Genomic DNA, 26,470 nt, shown 5'->3' with positions numbered 1-26,470 from the left:
TCAAGAAAGTAAAGAGAGCCCTTACTGCCTCAGGTGTTCTTAATTTTAAACAGCTTGACCCTCCATCCACTAAGAACTCGCACCATGCTTCTGTTTCAACATTACAAAATCTGACATGCCATCTATTTCACAGAAATGTCACGTTCAGATTAAAATAATTCTGACAAGTGCGGACCAGATTTCCATCCAGGCCTATACAGAATCTTAGGACTACCCGAGAAGTCAGATTAATTTTTAAAGTGCATTCCACTGAACAGGAGCAGTGGAGAATGCCTGCTAGTCATGAACAAAACAGGGAACATGGGAAAAATTAACCCACCAAAGCTATAATTAATGAAGGGAAAACGTTAAGGAAACACACCTGAAACTCTTGTTCCAGTTTCCTCTCTATCCATTCAGTTACATGAACCAGAGTGACTTCTCTCTCACCAAGTTTTGGCCGAGCTTTTAACTCCAGGTAGGGAGGTCTTCGAAAGCCATACCTTGAGACAGTATACAGGACAGTTTTATTACCAACACTCCAACAAAACACACTTGAGTGTGTTAAATACACACTCCTAACAGCAGTTCATACTAGCTCATACTGTACATCTTCCAGAACCCATTTCAGCTATATTTTAGCTTTAGGTAGCACAGACCTGAACCACTGCACAGACCTTGCAGTTAAGTTCCTCTTACCATATTCTGTCAGTAGGTGGAGGTGGAATGTTAATTACTAACGTTCCTCTGCACTCTTGTACTTCAACTGTTAGCAGCAATGGAGTATTTGAGACCTCTTCAATTTTCTTCTTTATAAACTCAGTCTCTGTTGCCTTTTGAAAATATTTTGACTTGGTTATTTTATCCACAATTCTCATGATCTTACTTGTCCGATGTCCTCCAACATACCTTTAGATAGAAAACAAAAAATTACACCAAGGTAGTTTGGCAAACTATTGTTTGCTAGAGTCAAAGGATTTCCTATGAAATCACTGGAGTATAAAGGTGCTGGAAAAAAGGGAGGGCAATTCTGGCAGCGTGCAGAATGATATTCCAAAATGGTTAACCATGCCTGCTAGTTTTCCTGGCAATGCCATGCAGCAACCTAGCTTTTTTTAGAACAGATGCTTTAAGGACTGAGTGTCTTTTTTCATACCTATCACATTTCAGAAACACATCCTAGTAAGATGTATTTTCCCATATTATATCATACCTGACTGTGGCTCTTGTGTAGCAGAGAGAGCCTTGCTAAAGCCCTGCCCTGCAAAAAATAAAAATCACACTCCTCCAGCTAACTAGAGAGTGGTTACACTCTTACCAGATTCTATAGCAGATGTAATACAGATTTCTGAATGGTGTAAAGAAATTCCTTCAACATCATACTTGAGTTTTTTTGTTGTTCTCCTTTGTCTTTCTGATACAGAGTTCTTCATATGATCTATATATTTATAAAAGCCATGAAATGGATCACAGAAATCATCCCAGTAATTCATCATGCAGTTTTTCAAAACGTTTAATGAGCAAAACTCAGAAAACTGCTTAGAACATTCTGAATGCATCATGGAATCTCCTGGAATATTCACTGTAAAGCTCAGTGAGATGTGTTCAGACATAGGAAATGTGGTTACCAGACGTTTCAGGCATGCTGCTGATTTCTCACTGCAGCCACTATTTCAATCAGATGTAAAAAGAAAAAAAAAATAATCAAAAAATAATCAGAACAGCAACCAAAGCAAGGGATGACGTGGCAAAACTGACTTGAGGAAATTTTCTTTAGAACTCGTGTGCAGCATTAGAGGGCAGCATTGCATAGCTGAAGATACTTAAAGCTATTCAACAAGGGAAGGGGGGAGGGAACAAGAAAGCCTGACTTGAACAACAACTGTTTGATATCTTTTTAAAGAAAAGACACTGGAAACAAGGCATCAACAGGATCAGTATGGATATGACACTGTATACAAAAAGTGTTTCAAGTTAATAAACAAAATTCTATTTCAGACTCTGCTTCCAAGCAGGACAGGCTGGGGAAGTTTCCTGTAGGATCTCCGAACCAAAGACTTGGCTGTTTCTGTTTTCAAACAGTGAAGGAATCAGGAGGTGTCAGAACAGCACACAGCTTATGCTGCAGAAGTGCTGAATTGAGAACAAGGCTCCCAGCAGGATAAAACACATGGCAAGAGCAGCTTTTATTTGTGATGTGTACATGGCTTGATTGCTGCTCTTTACTCTAGAAATGGCTGAGTTTTGTTTGTTTCATTGCTTGGATACGCTCACTCTGACATCCTCTGTCACAAGGAATGTTATGGGACTGGACCATGACAATAGTTATAGTAAAGCATCTGGAAACAGAGCAGGGGCAATAAAAGGATTAACAAGAAACACTATGAAGACAGCTCACCCTTCTGCTCCGGGAGTCACCTGCTTCTCTCCTGCCAATTCAGGAGCATCATCCTCTTCTGATGACCCAGCACTGGAGGATTCCTCATCACTGTCTGCAAGACAGTATGCCCTTGGCCTGAAACTGAAAGAATGCAATTTCCAGGTCAAATCCAATATTCTTAAATAGCTATTCATCATGCACAGCTCTGATTGCCATTATGCATACTCAGATTCTGAAATATCTTTTCTTCTTTCTATGAACTCTATCTAAAAATGTAAAATGCTCTGAAAGCAGAGTGCCTTAACTAGCTTCAAAACACAAAAAATTGTTTTCTTCCAGCAGAATATAATCCTGCATTAAAAAAAAAACAAGATGGCAGGGGAACATCTACATATTCAAATTAAATGTTTTGAAATTATTTAAATACATCTGAAAACATTTCTGCTGCTGCTTGTGCCTTTCCACAAACGGGGAGCAGTATGTAGGTCAGACAGGCTGTGGTTTTTCAGTGGTTGTTTTTAAACTGACAGATGTCTATAAGCTGAAAGGTGGGAACAAAAGTCTGTCACTTACAAAAAGCAAACCTAGGGTTCTGGCTTCCCATGCCAATGTCTACCAAGCGAATCCCAGCATCTCTCAGATGCCCCCTGAGCTGCTCACACACACCTCATCGTCACAGCGCCTTCAACCCAAGCTCATCAGTTCCATTTTGTCGAGTCACACACAGCTCTTGCAGTGTAGACACACTTCCAGCAACAGTATCACATGCAGAGCACAACCCAATCCCATCGTTTTTTATTTGTTATTATTCTTTTAAAGTGGGATTAAAAATTATTTATTCTTGAATAGAATCCAGGATTGAATAAGGCCATCAACGTCACATTGAGAAGAGGGAAGTAGTAAAGTAAGTAATAAAGAAGTTCTGCTCTTAGGGTACAAAATACAGCACAGTAGCAACTAATTCCTGAGCTTCAGCTATGGAAGAATTTATGCACACAATCACACAAATTCAAATCTTTTAAACGGATTAAAATCCAGGAAGGATACAGTGAATGCAGTATTCACAGATCTCCACTTAATGCAAAAGCTTGTAACTGTTACACAAGCTTCAAAAGCACATTTTTGGCCCTCGGGACTATACTCAGCATTCAAGTTCTCTACAACCTGTCCAGAATACAAGGTGTTGCTGCATCTTGTTGTTTTTCAGTTTTGGGGGATTTTTTAGTGTGTGCGTTTGGGCTTTTTTTGCATGCTCTAGGAGACTTAAAATGTTTAATAACCTCACACAGAGCATGCATGGACCAAAGCTGCTGTCTGCTATTCTTTGCACAGAACAAACAGTTTTACTGCATGAAGTCCTAATGTAAAAGGACAGATCAAATGCAGCTCACCAGTGCACAGCACTCCCTTCTAACTGCCTGCTTAAGAATGAGAGCAGCAATCCCATGACCTCTCTGCAGCACAGAATGTGATGTCTAGGCTAACTGCAATGGAATAAGCCTCTTCTACCCTGAGATGTATTTGGATCTGCAAAAGAAAAACAGCACAGCAAACTGAACCACCTCCCTGAGGACTTGGGAAGGAGAAAGGGGAGTCCTGTCACTGGCTCACATAGCAACGCTGGAGCTATTTCTCACGTTTTTAGGTCAAACTATGTATTTCCTACTTGGGTGTGACCCGACTTCCTTTTCCTGTCCATGTGATACCACTCTTACAAGAAGGCACCTTATTTGCCTAGGTGTAGGATCCTCTGAAGTGACTCCAGAAGCACATATACCTGCTGGTTGAGAACAGGTCTCCTCGCGTTAAACAAAGCAACAAGAAATATGCTTTAGTAAGATTTCAAGGCATCCATCCTACAATGGACTGTCCATACAAGACAGATGCTAGCAGAAAACCACTTTGAAGCTGCAATAATTTTCCTGAGCAGACTGCCCAATATTTTATGAATTACCACTTGCCAGTTCTTTTTCCCACATGGTACACAAACGCAAGAAAGGACTTACAAGGTATGAAACTGCAGTAACTTTGGGTTAGCCTGCCTGCGCTTGCCTGCTCTCTGGTTTGTTAGAACCTGCTACTGTATCCACTTTATAAAGTTAGCAATTAAATCTCCTCTCTTGTGTTTCTTTGTGACAGCTGCATTTGCCTGAGAGCACACACCACAGAATTATTAAACTGTATTGCAGCACACTTTATTTCAAACAGAAATGCAGCAGCAGTGATAGAATGGACTATAATACAGAACCATTGGTTTCATTTCATACTGACAATATGAAAGGACAGTTAAAACTCAGTGCCAAGTCTCCCCTACTCCTCTCTTTCTGGAGAAATAGATGCCTTTCTTACCTGAGTTTTGTTTGTTCTGCTCTTGAGTAACAGAATTGAGCAAAAGCAAACATGTGGGATTTATAGACAGTGCAAGACACAAACCCATCTGTAACAGTTTGGTTTATCAAAACAATTGTTAATTGATAATTAAAAACTAGTAAAAAGAACTAACTTCTTTTCTGGTAAAGCTGACATGATATTTGGCCTTGGGCATTTGAATCAGAAGAGGGAGCATGAAACGTGCAATACAGCATTAGTGAATGGTTCCACCTTAACGTAATTGGTTGCTTAGCTACAGACATTTACATTTGCTTTGCTGTAGGCCTATTGCTCACTTAGAAATTATGGTCATTTTTAAATATGAAATCCATCTGTTCACTATTAGGGACAGGTATAAAAAAATACACAAAGAAAATTCTGTAGAGATGAGAATAAAAACAAGAATTCCACTAGAAAAAGATATTTCCATCTTTAAATCCAACGTTTTGGAGGACATAATTAATGGGATCTTTTGAAAAATTGTAACAGGTAAATAGGAAGCAGAAAGTTCAGAACAATAGTGACTAAGGAATGGGTGTGATTATTTCTCATGATACAGTAAAGGTACTGCGTAAGTCTTCACATAATATTTACTGTTATTTACTGTTACATGCTTTATAATAGTAGTTTTAAGCAGTATTGGCACGTGTGTATATCTGACATTCTTACTGGCTAGGACCCCAAATGAAGTGTAAGGCAAAGGTCAATGTTTAATCACACAACAGTTTAAATTCCTACTGAACTATAAAAAAATAGGATTCCTCTACAGAAGCTGTCTATTAAGACAGTTATCAATAGTGTAGTCCAACATTAAAGTTACATAAAAGACAAGAAGCTCTGCACTCGTACATACACACCTCCCTGCATCTCCTTTCAATCTATTACAGAGCCTGAGTTGCTTATGCACAAAGAAATTTCAACTTTTTCACCAGGAAAAGTCAAGTTGCACCATCACTACCATATCTTACCCTTCCTTGCCAATCTCTCCAACCTTCAGTGCTTCGCCAAGAGGCTCTTTACCAAGTTTGGTCAAATTCATCTTGGTCTCCAGGGTCATTAGAAAAGATCCATTGTAAGACATTTCCAAATCAATCCAAAGCCCTAAAAAATTAACAACAGGCTGTAGTTTTCAGTCATAATAATTTTATTTTAATGTCAAGACAAAACTTTAAAAAAAAACAAAAAAAAACAAAAAAACCAAATCCACTCATCACACTTTACCCAAAGAGAAAAAACACTTCTTTGCCAACTGATTATATCATTAATTCAGAATGAATTACAAGCTTATGAAAGCAAGTTGTTTTATAAGCTGAATGTGAATACAGGAAGTTAAAGGTTAAAATATGCATCAAAGGCAAGGAGAAAGACAGATCAGTCTGGTAATATAGGCTAATGACCTATAAAAGGAACGTGATGTGATTTGCGCACACCTAAACCGCTTAAGAGATCTGAATCAAGATAAAGAACATAGAATACAATCAGGGATCCACTTCAAATACTATCTGCAGCACTGCTCCAAGCCAAACTGCAATCAGGACACCCCTTGGTGTTACCCCCTCCAAACGAAGCTGAAATCCCAGAACAAGGTCTTTTGTTACACAACATGCTGTTTGGCTTTGCTTTCAACAATGGCTTATTGAAGCAGCATGAAAACCTTCTCTCAGTAACTCAACTGTCTCACAGGTCATTACTGAGAACAGTCCCGGATGTGCAGGGTTAAGTACATCCTGTTGTCTGGCAAACCACTCACTCACAGTATCACCCAAAAAATCATCTTAAGGAACCACTGCAACATTACATCCCACCTCTTAAATGACACCTGCTGTCCTACTGAATGAAAAAGCTGTTGGATATTTGCCATCCAGAGATGAGAATTCAGATGCCACTAAGCACAGATGACAAATTTTTCTTGTCTAAATATCACAGCTGCACACAATGTGCCTTATCGGTATCTAGCATATCAGATGTGCTCCCCACTTTTATTTGGAAGCAATTAAAGGCAAATACTGTTTAGTATTGACTGATGTAGAAGTAATACCCTTTATCAATTAATTAATGACTGTTTTCTTTTCTATGAAAGCACACCAGAAGAATGCCACTGTCCTCAGATTCCACCTGAGAAATACACACAGCTCCCAGAGACCAGGGCACTGGCACACAAAGACCTTATACACCAGAGAGAGCACTGACTAACCTAAATCACTCTTTTCCATCAATTTTCTAATCCTGTATAAGAACAAAACACAAGAACTCAAATAGAAACATACAGACACTTTTCCTCTTTACGGTAATGAAGTAAGTGTGAGATCATCAGAAATAAGAAAACAGCTAAAGAGACCTTTTAGATCATTGCACAGTGGTCTTCAGAGTTAAAACTGTTTTAAGAGTAGATCAAAATAATTTAAGGATGCCAACACTGAGGGGGGATAATCTTTCTCATCAGAAAATGTTCATACACATTTTCCAAAGGAAAAAAGGGAGGCAGAGGAGGAAGAAGGGATGAAGGATTGGGCAGATGGCACCATTTATTCAGATAGCCCTGACAGTGTTTCAGCCTTGACACTGAAATAGAACTGCATTAACGGAAACAAGAGTTTCTTCCCGTAACAATGTCTGTTAATATATTGAGTTACTTTCCAATCTTTCCTTTGTTATCAAGCACTGATAGAAAAGTACGGATGAAAAAAATCAAAAAAAGCAGCTGTCTGAGATTTAAAGCCTTCTGAAAGGTAACCACAAATGACTGATTGTCTCAAGTAAGTTAAAAAAGTCTTCGAAGTGTTTATGTACAAAAGCAAAGCAAAAGGTTATTCCTGTAATTGCTCAATGCAAACACGTAGAAACTCAGCAACTACGAGTTCACGTCATTCAACAACGTGAAAAATTACACTGGATTACAAATTCTATAATAAATGTTTGCTTGCCACAGTTTAACTGAACAAGAAACTGAAGGAGTTGTTGCTGCTGTTGGCAGTATTTAATAGAGCCAGAAATATTCAGTCTCCTAAACCCAATCTCATGACTGAGAATGGCAATCCTTGGTCAGAACTGGAGTTATTAGAACAGAGAGAGAGGAATTCAAAAAATGTTCAAATCTGTTTCACTCAGATAACCTCTTAAAGAACAGAACAAAACAATCATGTTAACCCAAACAAAGCCTGGCACACTAAGGAATTTAATACAGCTTTGTTGATTTTCAATTTATTTCAAACAAGATTTAAAATTTTCCTCTGTACAAAATACTGAATGTATATCTTTGATCTACCTCTAGAGCCCCCTGCATCTCTGGCAGAGGAGATATTAGCTTATTCCATCTATTAAGTTTTTATTTTTCCCCCCAAAACAGTCAGTTTGCTCTTTTCAAACAGGTTCTTTTATAAAGCTCAGCTCTAAGAAGCTGTGAGAGCAATGTACCCCGTGCTGCAGAGATAAGGCTTTCCCCAGAGCTGCAAGTCTCAGGCAAGAAGCCAACAAACAAAACCATTTGGATTCAACACGTACAATCTGCAGTGTTTGCTTTCACGCAGCTTTGGGTTGTTTGGTTTTGTTCTTTTTAATTTATTTTTGTTTAAATGTTCAAGGGAGTTTTAACAATTCCCCAATGTCTGTTCTGTTCTCGCTTTAACAAGCGAAAGGTTAGAGTTGCTGACCTCCTCAGCCTTTAAGCAGTGCTTTGAACAGCAAGTCTTTTACACTACTGATAGAATTTTATTTAATTTTCCCCTAAATCTTCACATATCTTCCATTCTTGCAAAAGTCTGATGTTAACTGTTCATCAGAGCTAGTGAAAAGCACTGTAGGAAGAGTGCCAGTAATCAAAGCTACAGTTCAATACATCTTGAAAGAGACCACATCCAATCTGTGTGACTGTGTGATCCTAATTCTGACCCTTAGGAGCAGAGGAACAGAGGTTTTGAAGGAGCAGAATGATCCTGCAAAGCCTTAAACTCATCCCAGGTATATCCGTGAAATTTAACAAGTGTTACTTCATTAAATCAGAACATATACAAGAAAGTCTTAAATATTAAGAACATTTACAATATTGAAATATTGTAAAATTGAAGCAGAGTAAATTTGCAACTTTTAAACACTCACAATCAAATCGGTAAGAAGTGCAACAACAAATAACCCAGTTATCTGTTCCAACTTTGCTCTGTTTGTTGTTATTCTAAATATACTACTGAGATTTGCTGAAGTTTTGGCTTATTTTTGGCCCATAATTAACAGCCTCTACAGAGGTCTCCAATATTCCTAAGTAGTATCATCAGTTCATTAAATTCCTACCATCTCACTACTGGCTCACTGGTTCAGTACCATCCAGAAATGATTTAGTCTTCATTTTATATGAAAGTTGGAAGAGCAGTTTAAAAGTAAGCTGTTTGTCATGTGATCCATAGCTGTACCACATCAGGTCCTCCAAGGAGATCTTTCCCTTTAGACCAATTAGAAACCGTTCCACCTCAAGTCAGATAATTCTCTTACACATCACCCATCCACTGTAACACGGTAAGCAAAGGAGTGAATGGACTGAGAGCAGACAAGTTATGAAACCCTTAATAAACTCAAAAACAACTTCAAATGAAGGAATCACAGAAGATTGCTCTGATTACACACCTTAGAAGAAAGGTAACGACTAACTCTTCTCAGCATGTAGGAGAACAAATGCTTCTGAAGCTAAAATTCATTCACCATATTTTTTTTTTCTTTTTGTGAAAGTACTTAGGAAACAAGAGTACCCTCCAATACACTCCTGCAACTAAATTCAAGCCAGGAAGAAGAGAAAAGGGGAAAAAAGCAAAACTTCTAATCCATAATGTAGCAGTATGAAAGTCATTCAGCTTAAAGAAAATTCATCTTTAACAGTGGGCACACAGACATTTTAAAATAGAGTTGTTTTGTATTTTTTCCAAAGCAACACTACAATTTTTGTTTTCCAATTTATTATTATTGTGTTTTCTGAATCACTGCTTTCAAAGCAGAGCAATTTCTAGAGAACCAAATCTATTTTCTGCTGCAGTACAGAATCAGTTCTTTCCTGATGAGATGTGCATTGTTCTCTGTAGTCCACAACAGAGAGATGCATCTGCCACTTGTATGCTAATTTTGCTTTAGTTCTGTAAATTGAATCTATTTTTCCCAATGGAAAGACAGGCTTACATGTCATTAATTTCTGCATCTGCAGAACTATGTTTATACCAAGCCTGCGACAGAGATCTCTCAGTACCTTGGTAGAATAAATTCTTACTAGGTGTGCCTTCCTTAAATTGAAATACCTGCAAGAGCAACAGATCAAAACTCAGTTCTACAAAGATACAAAGGCACAAACCTGGCGAATATAGAAGAAGAAACATGTATTTTACCTCTGTAATCAATAGAAGGTTTGAAGGCTTGAAGGATCTTCGGCACTGCTATCCCCATGTCAAGCTCAGTCAGCGTTAGCTCATTCATGAAGTATGGCAGCTATATGAACAGAACATCAAAATCAAGTTCATGTTGTAAAACTATTCACCACCATTTCCTGAGAGTAGGAAGGTCATTAAATTTAGGGAATGGATTGAGCCACCAGTGAAAGAAAACAAATGTGATTACACAAACTTCCTCAAATTCTAAGATTCCACATTTGTTAGTTCAAAATATTATTTCAGGAAGAGATTTAGCATGTGAACTTTAAAAGAATGCTTTTAAAGCTATGTTTAGGTTCAGATGTTGACTTCAAGTTTCCAGGATGCTCTGTAGTCCAGGATGCTTTGAGAGCAGCTCAAGAGCAGTCTAATTCCTATTTTACTAGGAATACAATTAAAGATTTTTTCAGATTTCAAGTTCAGACAGATACTTGAAAGTTGAAGTCACATCAATGTTTTAGCTATTTTTATTAAAGGCAAATTATTTCATAACATTTCAAATACATCTCAAAATCTCAAAGTTACAATACTAGGAGTATTTCAGTTATTTGAGCATCTATATACTTGTAAGCATTTCTAATTGTTAGAATTTCTGTCTCTTAAGAAATAAAGCTTTCGCCTATCAAAATACATTCATCCCCCATACTTAGTCTTTCCACTCAACTGTTTCCAATTAGATGTTTGAATATCCTGCTGTCACAAATGTGGAAACAGCCAGGGCAGAATTAGGTTACTGCTTATTTCCCAAAGCACAAACAACACTATCTCACAGCTGGTGCTGGCAGCTAAATTTCAGAGCTCTTGTCAACAAGCCTACATCTTCCCTCGCCTTCAGGAAAAGGCAAACTCCTCCCCCAGTGTCAGGAGCTCAACAAGCCAATGATTAACTGCTGCTGTTCAGAAGAGTTACAGAATGCAAAGGAAAGATCCAGAAGTCACTCAAAAGCAGCACTTCTTTCACTTTTAAGCTTATCCAGTCAAACAATTACATCCCATCACCTCGGAGCTTAACTACTACTCCCACCAACCTCTCCTGCAAGTGCTGCGTGCCTGAAGGTGGTTCTCTGACCTCCCCTTTCTCCATAGGAATCTGCTGTTTCCCATAACAGATTTCATTTAAAACTCTATCTTGACAATTCAGCAGGGAAAAAAACAAACCTAAAACATAAGTACAGTAACCCTGGCAATAGAGACCTGATTAATAACTTATAACCAGCACTACTTACTCTTAAAGTAAAGACAGTAATATTTCTACCTTTTAACACAGAAACTTTACAGACACAAATAGTTGATCAGAAACTGAAGTAACAAAGTCAGCTTGTCACAATCCTACTGTGAAACAGATAGTGAAACTCGCTTGAAACTCTGTATCACATTTATTTACCTCAATTATTTTTCTACGTATCCAAACCTCTGTTAAAAGAGTTTCTTCTACTGATTTTGAACTCAAAGAAGCGTGTGAAGTACATGTGTCCAGATTAGTTACCTTTATTTTACTAAGTTTCATTTGGATCTTCTTTGACACCAGATCAGACCAATATTTTTCCCCTAAAAAATCCCAAAATATTCTTCCAAGCAAAGCATTCACCCAGACCTCCTGTTCTTCTTCCTCAGCTTTCACGGGGGCATCAGGAAACTGAAAACACAGAGCAGGTTATCAGCTGTGGAAATTCTACTCTAAGGTCAGAAAAGGTCTCATTTATACCAGGAAGTTCCGTGTTACAGCCTAGGTCAGCTAAGAACTCTAACATTCAACACACATGACAGCTTTACAGCCATGTCAACTGGCCTGATATAAGCTTGCTTGTCATCATCCTGACATGCAACAGAGTAAATGAGACTATGCTGCTATGACTTCACCTCTGGCAATGAAATGAGAGGGCTGTACATGTTTTAACCTCTGGCAGAAAAAGCAGATCATCTCAGAGTGGGCAGACCTACACACGTCTGTGGCAGAGATGCTCTCCCTTCCCAACAGATCCTGTAACAGCTATGCTACTGTTTTTATTTAGGAAAAGAGAAAAGCAAAGCCCAATATTACATACAGTTCTGAGAAGTCACAAATTGAAGATAAATACAGTACAAGGAAATGTACTCTTCCTTTCAATGGTTGTATATAAGTTTCAGGAAACTATTGGTCCTTTGGCTGCATAAAAGGTTTTGTTTACAGTCCAAGAGAGTTACATGTTGGTTTACTGGAGAAACCATCTCAAAACACATGAAGATACTGCATATTCAGATGTTGCACCTCTGACTACAAACGGGAAAGCAAAGATAGCTGAAATAATCTGGAGGGTGTGCATAACACCATCTATTTTATTAGAACCAGTAGGCTGGTACTTTATGAAGGCAAGACAAGATATTTAATGTCTTTGAACTACCTGCAACGAAAGGTGTTTGTCATTATTGCAAGTAGAAAGTCTGAAGCCAGCAGAAAAGCAGGGCTTTCTAAGAGCAATCATGTAGATGCTACAGTTCTCTGAGTATCATTTCTTGGCAATGATTGCTCTCACTGGCTGCAACCTCTCATAGCAGCTTCTGCTTTCACTCACTGCATCCAAGTTTCCCACCTGTTGATCTATTTATAGAATCATTTTTGATCCCTGCTCAATTCAGCAGTGAATTCGTCACTGTTTCTGGGCTGTCAGGGGCCAGACTGGCTTTTTTCCTGGGGGAGCTGCAGACATTTTTTTTCATATGCTTTACTGTGGCTTCTGGTGCCTCTCTGAATGTTTATGAATGTCTGTCAAAGATGCAGAACACGAATTACACCTTTGAAAAGAAAGGTGATCATATTTCTTGTTAAGATTCCGTCTATTAAGTGTTGTGTTTTATACTACTGTCTTATAGATTGATTCTTAAATGTGTTAGTTGTCTTCCCCCCCCCCCGCTACTTATTTCTAAATGAAGTAGTTAACAAGATAAAATAAAACACTTTTCGAAGCATTTTTTTGGGGAAACAGTATTACCTTTTTCACAGCTGTAGGGCTGCTATCTGCACTGAGGACTGGACTACCCGATGGGCTCTTTTCCTGTGGAACACACTTTGCCATATAAATATTGTAGTCCAGGAGCATTTTCTGCCTCACATTGCCAGCCAGATCCTTGTGTTTAGGCTGGGATGCAATTTCTTCCACGCTTCCCTTGCTGCTGCTACGACTGTGTGTAAGAACTCCTGACTGACTCTCCATTCTACCATGTGCTGGCAAGATCCCTAAATCAGAAGAAATAATACTTGTTAAACAGAAAAGCATAATCAAACATTTCAAGGAACAAAATAAGCTAGCAGATTTAATTTATTCTGAAAAAGACCAACGTAGTGCTTTCTTCTTTCAAAGGACAGAAGTAAATTCCACAACTCTGTATTCAGCTGGTCACAAACTTAAGATATCCAATAACCTCAACATGACTCAGCACTTAGGATATGTGACTGGAAAACTCAGCTGATCAATCCCACGTTTAAATACAGACACTCACACATGTACAACATATGGCAGAATTCCCAACAGTTCTGCTGGGTTATAAAATAAAAGTCAGGCGATTAAAACGCACCTATACCTAATTTATTTTTTAAGTTTAATTATAGACTGTTACAATTCAAAAGACTGTCAAAAGTATATAACTAACAGAATTCTAATTATCCATTAATTTTGCATTTTTATTTCAAGAAATTGTAGGCCAGAAATAATGACATTAACCTTTAAAAAGCTTCTCAGAGAGATGAAGAAAAGCATGAGTCATTCTGATTTAAAATCAGAGGATGGTTTAAAATTAAACAATCTGGTAATACTTGAAGTGTTGATATGTTTATTGGTTTGGATATACATTAGGTCTTGTATTCAAAAATTGAAAAAGTGTTTTGCTGTGATGTTAACCCAGTAATAGGGATTGTATTCTTTAGAGCAGACTGGAGTGAAAAAACAGGTAGCAATAGGACTAAATGCAAGTGTTGTTATTTGTTCCAGCAGATGAGAAGGAAAACAGATGGAACAACTAATCCTTACAAAAGTTACAGTCACTGAAAAACAGTTGTACTTACATAAAATAGCCTAAAAATAGTAAGAAAATTTGAGGTCATACTGCCAAAAATGCAACCAAAAGAGGAAAAGCTGGTATACAACAAGGGGAATCAAGAGGCCAAGATAAGGAGTGTGAGGGTGCCTTTGGTGTTACTTGTCTGTTGAGATCACAATAGCTCCACAGTTGCTAATAACTATCACTGTGAAAACAGTGATTTGATTTGCTCCTTTTAATAGATAGTTTTACTGGGGGAAAAAAAAAACCAAACGACCCATGTGATATATGTATGAATACCTGGCTTGCTGGAAGGCTTCTTGGCTTCAGACTTCAGCTTGGATGCTAGAAGGAACCTTCTGAACCACTCCTCCTTCTCCCTACCTGTCCTTCCAAAGAGATAAAGCACTTGATCCTTTTGGCTAGTGTACTTGGCTCCATCCTGAGCTTTCTTGGAATCCTCATTGTTCAAGTCTACCTTCTCAGAAGACAACTTTTCCTCTGCATTCTCTTTATCAGTCTGGGCTTTAGCCATGAAGTCATCCTGCCTAGCAAGTTCAATGCAAATAGGGTACTTCTTATTCCAAATTCGTTTTCGTGCCAGACTTTTGGGAACCAGGGAAATCTGAAGGATAAAGGAGAGAATTAGGTTCACTTATTTTGTGGTTTTATCTTTTATGTTTCAAAAAGTCACATGTATAACATTAGAACAAGAGACAGACAGATCCTACACCAGACCTCCTGGGTTTAACTGACTCTCAATTTGTAGCTGCTTGTCATCCCATTCACCAGGTCTGTGGTGAGTCACAGCATTTACAATCACAAGTTTTGATTTTTAGAATGGGAGGCAGGAAATAAAAGAAGGTTTTCCTCAATGTCTTCTTGGTCCTTCTCTCCCTCCCACTCCCACAGTCCTCAGAAACACAGTTTCCTCCTAATCTATACTGCCAAAGTCCAATACTAGTGTAGCATCTTATTAAAAAAAAAAATCAATTATTTTAATAATGAGGTATTGATACATTACTTAATATAATGGTCATGGAATCAACTTTACATTGCCTCCCTCAAGTAAGTGAGAAGCTGCTAACAACCTGTAGGAAAACTATTCAAGCACTATCCTTGACACACACTCCCAGCTACAAAATCCTCATTCAGTGAAAGTGGAACGCAAATGCTGTCTCTGCCTCAAGGCAGTTCAGACAACAACCAAGGATTATGCATTCCACTGTAAGCTTCAAAACAGTCAACAGGAAATCTAACACACAGTGAACAATTCTATAACCTCCCAGGTGTTATTTTTTTTCAAACAGACAAAGGAAAACTCATGTTTTTCATTTATGTGTAATATGGATTTGTTTTCCAAATCCCAATCAATCTTTTACACGTTTGCGCAAACAAAACTGTTTTTGTAACTGTGATAGCATATAACTAGAGTAATGAAAAAAAATGAGGTTTCAAAGTACTCTGTTAACATCAGATATAAGGAAAGCACCCTCACCTTGCTCTCTGTAAGTTCATAAATTTTCTGGCTGACATACGTGACTTCAGGCTTTGGCTCATTGTACACAGCTCTTCTGGAAATATTTTTATTAGGTTTTGAAAGCCTTAAGGTGCTTCCTTCAAGTCGCACGTAGACAGAATGAGTCAACGTAGCATGGTATGTTTCTGGATCATAATTATAAATTTCATTCATCCACCCCTAGAGAGGAAAATACTCATTAACAGGCTTTTAAGCAGCCAGAAAGCCAAATACGGTATGCACATAAAAGTTTAAAAGTCTTCAATAATTATCCAAGCTTTTGTCAAGCTTGTGTCATAACACAAATACAAAGCAGTAAACACACAAATTGAGGTAGCACTCAGCTGACAGGGCATGAGATGAGGACCACATCCCAAGCACACAATCTGGTTTTCCACATAAGTCATTTGTGTGAGCAGCTCCTCATCTCAAGGAGCAGCTCTCACCCCAGCCCACCGCACTGCAGACACATGGGAAGGCCGTGAGCCAGCTGGGAAGGACATGTGCAGAGCAGCCTGCCTGCTTCCACAAGGCTCTGACATGTTAATTGCCAACAACAAGGGCAGAGCAAGCAGCCTGCTTACGGACAGCACCGATGCTGTAATCAGCCACAATCCAGGACCACGATGGAGTTTGTTTTAACGCAGCACTGCTGTTTTACATCATTGAACATGCTGTGCAACCGTGCAGTTGCAACACAAGTCAGACGTGGGGATTAAATTTCAGTGATTCCTCTGCAGTGAGGAAAAAAAAAAACAGAAGAACAGCCTTGGCTGTAAGCAGGCTGCAGGTACTGATTCCAACCACGGAGGTGACGTCACTCTGCACTAACATCTGCTTACAGAAAACACAGGATGACAAACAAGGCAGGATCAGCCAGAAAGCTTTCACAGCACACAAATTTTCCTTCTCTTTGCCTGCCAGACAGCATGCTTGGATAATGACCTGTACCTGCTAATAAACACCTTAATTTTGCACATATTCATTAGTGTCAATAGACAGAGGAAGAAAGGCTTCCAGGGAGGTTCATTGGAGCACAAAAAGAAGTGGCAGCTTCATGGGTACCTGGGGAGCAGAACCTGATTCTTCAAAACCACCCAGAAGTTCTCAGTAGGTGTAAAAGATCCCAGATCTTACTGCAACATTTTAACTTCCTGAATAAGTTTCCACCCACACACTGAAACGTAACATTTATTTTAATGCTCATTTGCTCCAGCTCCATACAGACAGCATACCTTTTCTGAGATGCCATAGTAACAGTGGCATCTATTTTTTGCTTACTCTGACACCTAGTCCTATTTTCAACATAAATTCTAAAAAAAAGAAAGCCACCTGGATCAATTACCATCCTTTTTGTGTTCAGGAAAGATTAAGTCATCTCCACTCAGCTCCAAGACTGATGTCCTCATTATTAACAGAAATACCAACGCATGCTCACTGAAGCAGCTTTGTGTGCGGCTGTTTGCTTACACAGGGTTACATACAACTGCTACATAAGGAATATAATGCACAAGGAAGAGCTCTCCATAAACCATCAGGGCTCTGCACAGCAGGGCTGGTGTTTGTTTGAGCATATCCTATTTACTGTTATATCTTGACTATTAAGCCAAGACATCTTTGAGCAGACAGCAATTAATTTGCAGCCAGGAACTCCAGCTGGACTTACTGAAGCACAAGGACATAAGTGACTTGCCTTGAGCCACTGTGCACCATCCGTCCTCTCAGTGCAGAACCAAGACACCCATATGGCTCACAGGGCTCTGGACAGGCTCCCACCTGCCCCCAGATCAGGTCTCCAGGCTATTTCTAGCTCAGACAACAAGGTCTGGAGGCCTGCAGCCAGGGAAACATGCAGACAAAAGCTTATCATCCTGTCCCGCAGTGAAGCTCCACTGAAGAGCAAGCAAACCTGCACCAACAGGAAGGAACGCATGGAAAGGGGCTCATTTCACAAAGCTTAGCCACAGGGGCTGGTTTTATAGCCACCATAACTGGAGCTTGGCAGGAAGAAGGCTGGAAAACCCCAAGAATGCAGGGTTCCCAATAAGCAAGGAGGGAGTACACTTGAAGTTTCTCTAACACCCCACATGAGACAGAACCAGCTGCAGGTTTCTGACAGCAGCACTCAGCTCAGTGGAGGAGGTCCAGCAATGAACAATGCCTGATTTATGCACTGCTCTCAACACCACAGTACCATACCTAGAAGCAAAAACCCACAAGCATAGAGATGAGACCAACACCTCTGTACACACACCACATGCATCACCCTTGTGGCACTTTCTCAGCAGCTACACAACCATTACCCAAGACCCTTAGGGTGACATTTGAATGGCTGATAGCAAAGGGGACAGCATTAAGCCACTAGGTCACCCACTGCACCAGCACCTGTCCTACCCAGCTTCTCCCCTTTTGAGTTTCCTTATTTCTAAGGATGCGTTCCTGCCTTTTCCCACTCACATTTCAAATTATTTTGCAGCACAAAGACCACGCAGCTCTGAGTGGAATGCTAATAATGTCTAAATGATGACTCTTCACTCTGTTAATGAATCTGAAAACATGTGCCCAGTGCAGAAATATTTTCTCTTCTATCCAACAGTGTTAAGAGATGGGATGATACCACCTGCCCCCTCATTTTCAGCATTTTTCACTGTTATATGGTAAACCACAAACAGCTTTTAGTTTCTCCAAGAAGCCCCAGTTCACTCCAAGTCTCCACATTCTAAGGACAATTCCCGCACAGAGGCCTTATCATCTCTCTTTGCAAAAAGAAATTGAAACAAAAGATTCACAGCCAAAGGAAACTACTTCTCAATGCATCTGAACAGAGGAGTTCCATTCCTGTAATGTACCAGCAACAGATAAGTTCTGTCAAACTACAGAAGCAACAATGGATTTCCTTGTGCAGGAGAGGAGAGACTGTAGGATGGTTTTTTTCCATACCAGCGAAGTTGTTAAAATGAGAAATCTAGTCATGCAGGGAGGACAATGCCCACAGTCATGCACTGCTCTGCAGCTGCTTGCCATTTGCACTGATCCTGTGATCTCCAGTTCTGAAGGTCAGCAGCTGCTCGGAACTCACAGCTGAAAATGGGAGAAAGTGCCTCCCGAGCAGCACAGTACCAAACCTGAAAAAAGCATCTGGTCAGAGCAGTGGGAAGACTGCTTTTATGGCAAAGGCCACAGGTGTTGTTTCAAACACAGACACAATCTGGATCTGTCCCGTTTGTTAGCCCTCACACACCTCACCTGGCACAGCAGCACTACTGCTACACCAGGATTCTGTGTGATAAATGAGAAAAATACAGGACAGATTTTTGAGGTTTTTTGACATGGAACCTACGAGGAACAAACCAAACCAAAGCAAGGCCAAGGAGGGCAGAAGTAACCATCACCTGCACTGAAAACATATGCGCCATCTGAGGCCACCACTCAACACAAAATCCCCAGAGTGGTGCACAGGAGCAGCATGCAGCCAAAAGCCCCTCCATCTGTACAACATTCTCCTGCACTGCCTGCCCATAAAAGTCTTCCTGATGGAAAGGGTGCATATATCTGCATTTTAGCTGTTACTTAAAACCTTTTGTATCAGCCAGCACAACACAAGGGAGCACCTATCTGAAAACACCAACAGTGAGGTTAGAAGAGCCAAATGCATTAGAAAGTAAAAAAGCAAAACCAAAAAACAATCCGTGGATGGGACAAAAAAAGAAAGGAAAAGGAAGCCAGAGAAGTGAATCTGTGGGAAGAAGAGGGTGAGGCAGCGTGCTCTGAAGTTGCAGAGGGATTGTGTGTGCTCAGGTACCTTGGCACCTGCTGGTGGGGAACTCCCATTTTCCACTAGGTGTTGAAACTCAAGGAAAACATAACGGCTGTCTGAGAAGTTTGCATGGCAGAGAACATGCACGTGCTCATGCAGAAATAGTGTGACAGTGGTTTGGCAGAATCCCAACTTCCAGAGCCCCATAAAGGGGCCTTACTTCTAGTTCTTAGCACATCAGCATGAAATCAGGTCAGGCTGGAACAGAAGACCATTAAGCTCTGAAGACATCGTCCTCACGCTTGTTCCACAAACTTGGTTCTCCTGCATTCACGTGGGTTTTGTTACAAACTTTTCTCCCATTTGGCAGAAGATCAGAACTGCCCAGTATTGTTTTGACAGAAGCAAACATAGAATATTTGTACAAGGGAGGAATAACTTGCAACCTGCTTAATCGTATTATAATGCTCCAGTACAAGCATGAGCTGCATTTTCAACTCATGAAGGATTAAAAAGCATTTCTATAGGGCTTTTACATATTAAAGACAATTACCATGTATGTTAACAAGCACAAGTAGTACTCATTAGGTCATACACAACATTAATCTACATTCATACAGATCCCTTTGCACAGTGCATTTCTTGCCTACAGCTACTCTCTTAAAATAGACCTCCTGAATAGAAGCATTAAGATGTATTTAAGGTTCCTGACTAACAACCAACACCTTCAAGAGCCACATTAACAGCAGCCAACAACGATTATCAGGATCTTTATCAACTTTTCATGTATCAAGGCAAACTGATACACAAGATCTCAGCATCCAAGGGACAAAGGACAAAAGTGAAAGTCTGTCAAGATTTGTACACGTAAGCAGTGTGTATATCCAGTGGGTAGACAGGTGCATTCAGTCTGCATTCACAACAACCAATTAAAGACTGCGACTCACATCATTCAAGAAAAATAAGCAATATCAAGATAAGTGGGCATGCAATTTCTGTCGGCAGCCAGCAAAAATTGGCTTTTGTACTCCATCCCTAACTGTTTAATTAACTAATCCTTAAGGACATTGAAGCCACATGTATTTTAGAATACTAAACCATTACAGAATCCATCCCTCAAAGCCAACTGACCCTATGCAAACACTAGAAATACAAATGGTAGTAATTCAGATCACTTACAACTTCAGAATATCCAGTTTACTGCTCTGACTCAAAATAACACATACAGACAAAGTACCATGAGCTCACCTTCAGTATTTCAGGTTCCTTGATGTCTAGAGCTCCTGTATTCCATTGCCTTTTCATACTTTCACGAAACTTGAGATATTCATGAGTACGTGGAGTAAGCAGCCAAATCACACAGACAGCTGTCATAAATCCAAGGGCCATTCCAAAGAGGAGTCCACTTAAGTAGCCAGGGAGAGGAATAATAAAGTAAGCATAGACTAACAGTGTTAAGAAGTATAAAGTTTTTACTGGTATTTTAGGCTGTTGCACACACAGATTATTTTCTTCTTCACTACTGAGCATAACACCATTTTCATCAGTCATCTCGAGATCGAGCAAAGTTTCAGAACGTTTATCGGTTTTGCTTTCATCCTCTATCAAGGAAAAGTCTTCAGAATACAGTTCACAAAACTCCTCATCCTCTCTGCTTGCTAGTGCAGACAGTGAACATTTTTCAAGTACGAGTGAAGTTTTCGAACTCACATCCTTTGTGCTTGCAGACTGAGAGCTTTTGGTCTCTGTCTCTTTTGCATGCTCCTCAGCTGTTTTTGACTGATCGCTCTTACTCACGTTAGAGTCACTTCCATACAAATCCCCTTCAGAATCACATTCCTCTTCCTTAATGCTGTAGTTGTTATTGCTTTCCAAATGGCCATTCAAACTGGAAAGGTTTGAGAGTTCTGAAGCACTTGAAGATAAGGCTTTGGGCCTGTGGCTACTACTTTCATCACCCATTATTTTACTGAGCAGCTGAAAAGGCTCATAGATCACTTCAGAAAGGCGTCTTTTAGTATCTTCAATTTTAGCCTCCATTTCAGGTACTTTAAAAAAGGAACGAGTGTCAGAGGGAGATGTTAATGGAGATGAGGGAGCAGTTTTGGAATCACCACCTGTAGCTCGAGGCTGAGTGAACTGTTTGAACAGATGCAAGTTCAGTTTCGAGTCCGGTGGTCTGTATGACACAGCTTCGGATTCTTGTTTAGAAGTGTCCGTAGACAGAGATTTCACTAAGGTTTTCATTAACTGTCTATGTCTCATCGGTGGGGTTGGCTCTTTTGGTTCCACATCTGTTGAAAGGGACTTGACTAAACCCTTAAAAGGCTTGGAACTAGAAATGGTGGATGACGCACTAGGGCAGACAACTGATCTGGAAGGAGATGAGGATGGGGAAGACGAGAAGTTGGCCTTCTGTTCCACAGGTGGTGACGCACCCGACAAGCTAAACGTATGACAAGAGTGTGATGAGGGAGACAGGACTAGTGGCACTGCACTGAGTACGTGGGATGTGGAAGGAGAATCCAACAGCTTTACGGTGTCTGCAGCTGGCAGAACTGCAGGTGATGAGGACAGCAGTGATGCAGAGTTGGCCATGTTAAGCGAGGTAGCTGGACCAGAAAAATCATGGCCGGTATGCTCAAAGCAGAGGTCTTCCTTGGCTTCAAGTGCTGTTACAATGCTTTGGTCATCTAGTTCCTCATCAAGAAATTCCTTAAACTCCTCTTCCTCCTCTTCTTCCTCCTTCCCAAATGCAGAGAAATGAATAGTGATGGTTTCTCGGGAGACAGATCGTTGGACCTGCACTTTTGGTGCTGGCTGCTTTGAGGACATTTCACCAGTTTTCTCTGCATGGCTACTGTTCTGACTTGTCATTGCAGGTCCCACAGATGCGTCAGAGTCTGTAAAGAAAACATAAAACCACGTTACATGCATTTTTTTTTGTGTCTCAAATAAAGCAAAGCTTGAAACTCAAAGCAAAGACAGAAACATGTACAAGTGTTCAGGTGGTCTTTTCATATTTTTTGTTTTTCAGCTGGAAGTATGACTGGATGGAACACAAAATTAAGCTGTCTACTTAAAATAAAGAATTCTAGGACTAAATATCCTAGAAATGTATTTGAGCAGAAAGTTAATACAGCAAAATGAATTAGATCCGAACATCTCAATAGCAGACAGCATCAGCCCTTCCTCACGGAGCACAGCTGCGTTGCAGTGCAGTAGCTGAGGATGTGTTCTGCACCTGGATGACAACACATTGTCACCACACCACAATTCACCTTCTGACAAACAGGAACACCCAGAGAGAGAGCAGGTGTTGGGCAGCACGTGGTCGACTCAGGCCATGACACCTTTTAGCAGTGTTGCTGCACTAACGTGTGCTCTTACTACATTTTGTATCTGACTAATTAGGGGATGACTAATTGGGATGCCTATTAGCGAGAGAAGGTTTCTGTATTTGTATCCTATCTCCTGCTCTCACAGCACATGTCACAGAAAGGACTCATGAGAATCAGCTTTGACAATTCCCATTCAAAGACAGGAGGAGGAAAAAGTCAGATTTTACTCTGAGACCTTGGGAGTGGAAGGGTGGGGAGGATGCCTATGGAGATATCCAAGCAGTCACGCTTGTTTACCTTAACTACCTGTATATTCACCATTGTGCACGGCATCCAGAACGTGTTGTCTATGTCCATTCTGCTCTCTAACAAAGATATCAACTGTTTGTAAAGCAGAAGCAATTCAGCCAAACAGAGGCTACAGCTTTTCCAGTAAACCACAGAAAAGCTCAACCCACAGCACAGGGAGACCTCAAAAGGAATTAAGTTATTGCAGTAATTTTGTTAGTATGCGACTTTTGGCTATGGTAGTGGAAATTTATGTTACAATTCTTTTGAGTAACCTGAACTCTGTATTACTAATAGGCAATGCTAAGTTTTGACCTATGATACACATCTCTGGTTACAATCACAGCTATGGTGAGCAGACAGCCCATACTTGCATGAGAAGTGGGATAAGGTTCACAAAGCAGATTACTGTCAAGAGATAACTAAAGCTTTGGACCTCCACTGCTGATTAGAAGGATATCAGCAATCAGGAACTCACAGAATATATATACATACACAAAGAACAGAGATATTGTACGATGATGTTCAGAGTAAGTCTACTTCTGTCCTGTCTGCAAACTAGAGAGCAATCGGGTGCACCTAGGCTGTTTAACTGAGCATTTACTCCCTCTCCCATCACTCACAAAGCACAGCTGAATGTGTTTCATCATGTAAACCAAACTTCAATGCATTTCCAAGCTAGCAGTAACAACACTTTAAACAATTCATGTGTACAAACATCTGCTGCTAATCATACATTTGGCCTTCAATTGCTCAGTGAGGATTCTGCAAGCTACACCAAGCTCCTTAACTAACAAGGACATTTACCTGCTTGCTGTATCCACTTGGAAAGAAACAGGCAGAGCACAGAAGAGTCATTCAAGGAAGGTAGGAATGATTCAGAACCACACTCTTACCTTAGAGAAGCAGCACATGTCAGCAACTAAATCTAGGGGAAAAGTCTGGCATGGGGGAAGAGCAACGCAACTTCAGCCCAGCCACCAGACGCGCCACAGCTCACTGATTGGGGCCACTTTCAGCACTGCACATTTAGGTCTAGCTTGAGGGTGGGAGCATATTATTATAGACCTACTCTTAGCAACCCCTGTAAACAGGGAAACAAACAACCAATGCTTTCATACACTCTTTGGAAGGTGATTGGGCCTTTCTGCCTTTCAAGCACCCTCCAAATCACTGGGGGTCCTTTCAGAAACTGAACAATGGCATTATTGGTAACCAAATCTCTCCTTGACCCAATTAAACTCAACAATTTCACATCTAAGACAGAGCCAATTTAAATATATATATATATATTTTAGAAAAGAAAATCAAATCCAAACAAAAACTTTTGAAAGGATTCACCCCCACTCAAACCCTCTATAATACAAGAAGTATCAGGGTTGTTTCACAATTGCACCAAAATTCCTCTCAGTTTCACTCAAAATGAGAACCCTTAGCCTAGAATTTTGAAGTTTTATCATCTTCAAGTCCACAGGTTAAAAAAAAAAATTAAAAAAAAAATCTATATCCAGTTCTCTTCCAGGCCTTGAGAATAGGTTGAGATTGTCTTCTGTTTGTGTAACCTCTCAGCACTCACGAAATCAAGTCAGTCATATATTTACACTTGCAAAAGGAAACCTTCTGTTATGAGCAGTGATACTTAAAAGGCACTGCACTGCCTACTTGAGACAGTTCCACTGTCAACTTTACAGACAAAACAAAGCACTTTCACGCTAACAATTTAGAAAGAGATTAAACCAATGCACAAAGCAACAGAGTTGGAACCAACTTAAAGGAACAGATCAAAGTTGTGTGCACCATGCTTACTTTATCCACCTCACACACAGCTCAATTGAGCCATATTTATTAACTGAGGAAGGAAAATTCAGTCGAGCAATTCAGAGCTTTTCGTAATCGCTCAGTTGGACAAAGATTGCAAATTGGGTGACTGAGTTCACACATTGCAACAGGCCAACGATGCAGCCACACCGCTATGACTTAACGCAACATCTGCACCAAGGGAAAGGGCATCTCCCCTCACAAATACACTTGCAAAAATCTGTAGCAAGGTTCATAAACGTGGCAGGGTATTTCCAGGCCTCACTGATGTTAAGCATAGAACAGAAAAAAGTGCTTTACATAAAACACGAATTTGTTCCCTGCTGAGTGAAGAAAAGGCCCTACAGATTATTAAAAACTATTTTAATTTTTCCCCCCTTTATCTATCAATTGCATCAGAAGAACAAGCCCTAACTGCTATTGAGGAAGCCACCAATTTGATTACTTAAATGCCACACTTTGACTTCATGCAGATTGCCATCACTATTCAAATGGAAAGACTGTCTGATTACATCTCTGCTCACACCTACTTCCCTCTGTGCCACTGCTCTTTAGAGATGCAAACCTCTTGGCAAGCTTCTGTCCCCCAGGCTGGGGAAGAAGGAGTAGTTCTTTAGAGGATCTATTTTGTCTCTTGGGTTATTCAATAGTCATTTCCAAGTGTCAAACTGAAGACAGATAAATGATTCATACTGTAAATCTACCCTCCATTTGGGTAGGAAGGAGAAGTGATGTGTTTGAGACAGCTATTCCACGTGGCAGAATTGCTACAGATCTTTCTTACATTAACATGGACAGGACAATTCTGATGCCAATATCTTCTTTCCAACACTGAGATACGGGAGGACTGTTGCAATTCTTCAATACTCATTTAAAATACATAGCAGAAAACTCAAAGCATCACATAAAATTCCTTCCGTTAAGAACCAGAAGTCTCATTTCAAGTACTTCAGAACACAGCATGAGTACCAGCGATCCTATTGGTTACAGACATGATTTAGGCCACAGTGGCAGCCTAGGAAGCCAATTTCAGTGCATTTAGTCCAGAATGATCTGAGTGAAACAGAGAACACAGCTCACGAAACATTATCTGCCATATGAATTTCATCTCATTGAACACATTTATACTGCAAGAGACAGAAGAAGATACAAAACCCCATTTCAACATCCTTTGTTATCACTCACCATTCCAAATCTCCCCTAGAATCTCCATGAGTTAATGTATTCCATGGCTAACACCTACTACTCTTTTAACATCCTCAAGTCATTACTTTTAAATGAAGTACATAAAAGCTGTTGGTAATTAGCATAATTAGCATCACATGATCGCCCTGTGAAACGTGCGTGTCAGAGATCCAGTTACCTGAAGTTAATACTTTGAAGCTTGTTTCCCAACATGACTAAGAAGAATGTTTTGCTTCACCTTTCAAGTCAAATGCAACTGAATTTGAGATGCAAGTGGGAAAAAACAGTGATAAAACTTTCCCATAGGAAATCTGGAGTCACAAACAGGGAAAGACAGGCTTGAAAGAAACACAAATATTTTATATCATTCAAGAACTATTGGAAGAATGCAGTCCAATGTGTGCAACAGGAATCAAC

At 40.0% G+C, this 26,470-nt stretch overlaps 1 protein-coding gene across 3 annotated transcripts in view; it reads right to left on the bottom strand.

The window, feature by feature from the left end:
* TEX2 (testis expressed 2) overlaps window positions 1–26,470 on the bottom strand; it is a 41,650-nt gene that overhangs the window by 2,064 nt on the left and 13,116 nt on the right. For all 3 annotated transcript variants that reach the window (XM_052688359.1, XM_052688357.1, XM_052688358.1), the window contains 10 exons: window positions 20,670–22,324; window positions 15,644–15,844; window positions 14,446–14,770; window positions 13,101–13,345; window positions 11,618–11,767; window positions 10,090–10,189; window positions 5,698–5,830; window positions 2,378–2,500; window positions 679–888; window positions 362–482 (listed from right to left, as the gene is read on the bottom strand). In XM_052688359.1, coding sequence (XP_052544319.1) covers window positions 362–482; window positions 679–888; window positions 2,378–2,500; window positions 5,698–5,830; window positions 10,090–10,189; window positions 11,618–11,767; window positions 13,101–13,345; window positions 14,446–14,770; window positions 15,644–15,844; window positions 20,670–22,298 — 3,237 coding nt within the window. In that variant the 5' untranslated portion in view covers window positions 22,299–22,324. The remainder of the gene's footprint in view (window positions 1–361; window positions 483–678; window positions 889–2,377; window positions 2,501–5,697; window positions 5,831–10,089; window positions 10,190–11,617; window positions 11,768–13,100; window positions 13,346–14,445; window positions 14,771–15,643; window positions 15,845–20,669; window positions 22,325–26,470) is intronic.

The sequence above is a fragment of the Tympanuchus pallidicinctus genome, unplaced genomic scaffold, assembly GCF_026119805.1.
Source record: "Tympanuchus pallidicinctus isolate F22 unplaced genomic scaffold, pur_lepc_1.0 scaffold23, whole genome shotgun sequence".
Classification (NCBI taxonomy): domain Eukaryota; kingdom Metazoa; phylum Chordata; class Aves; order Galliformes; family Phasianidae; genus Tympanuchus; species Tympanuchus pallidicinctus.
This window is presented reverse-complemented; position numbering and strand designations above follow the sequence as displayed.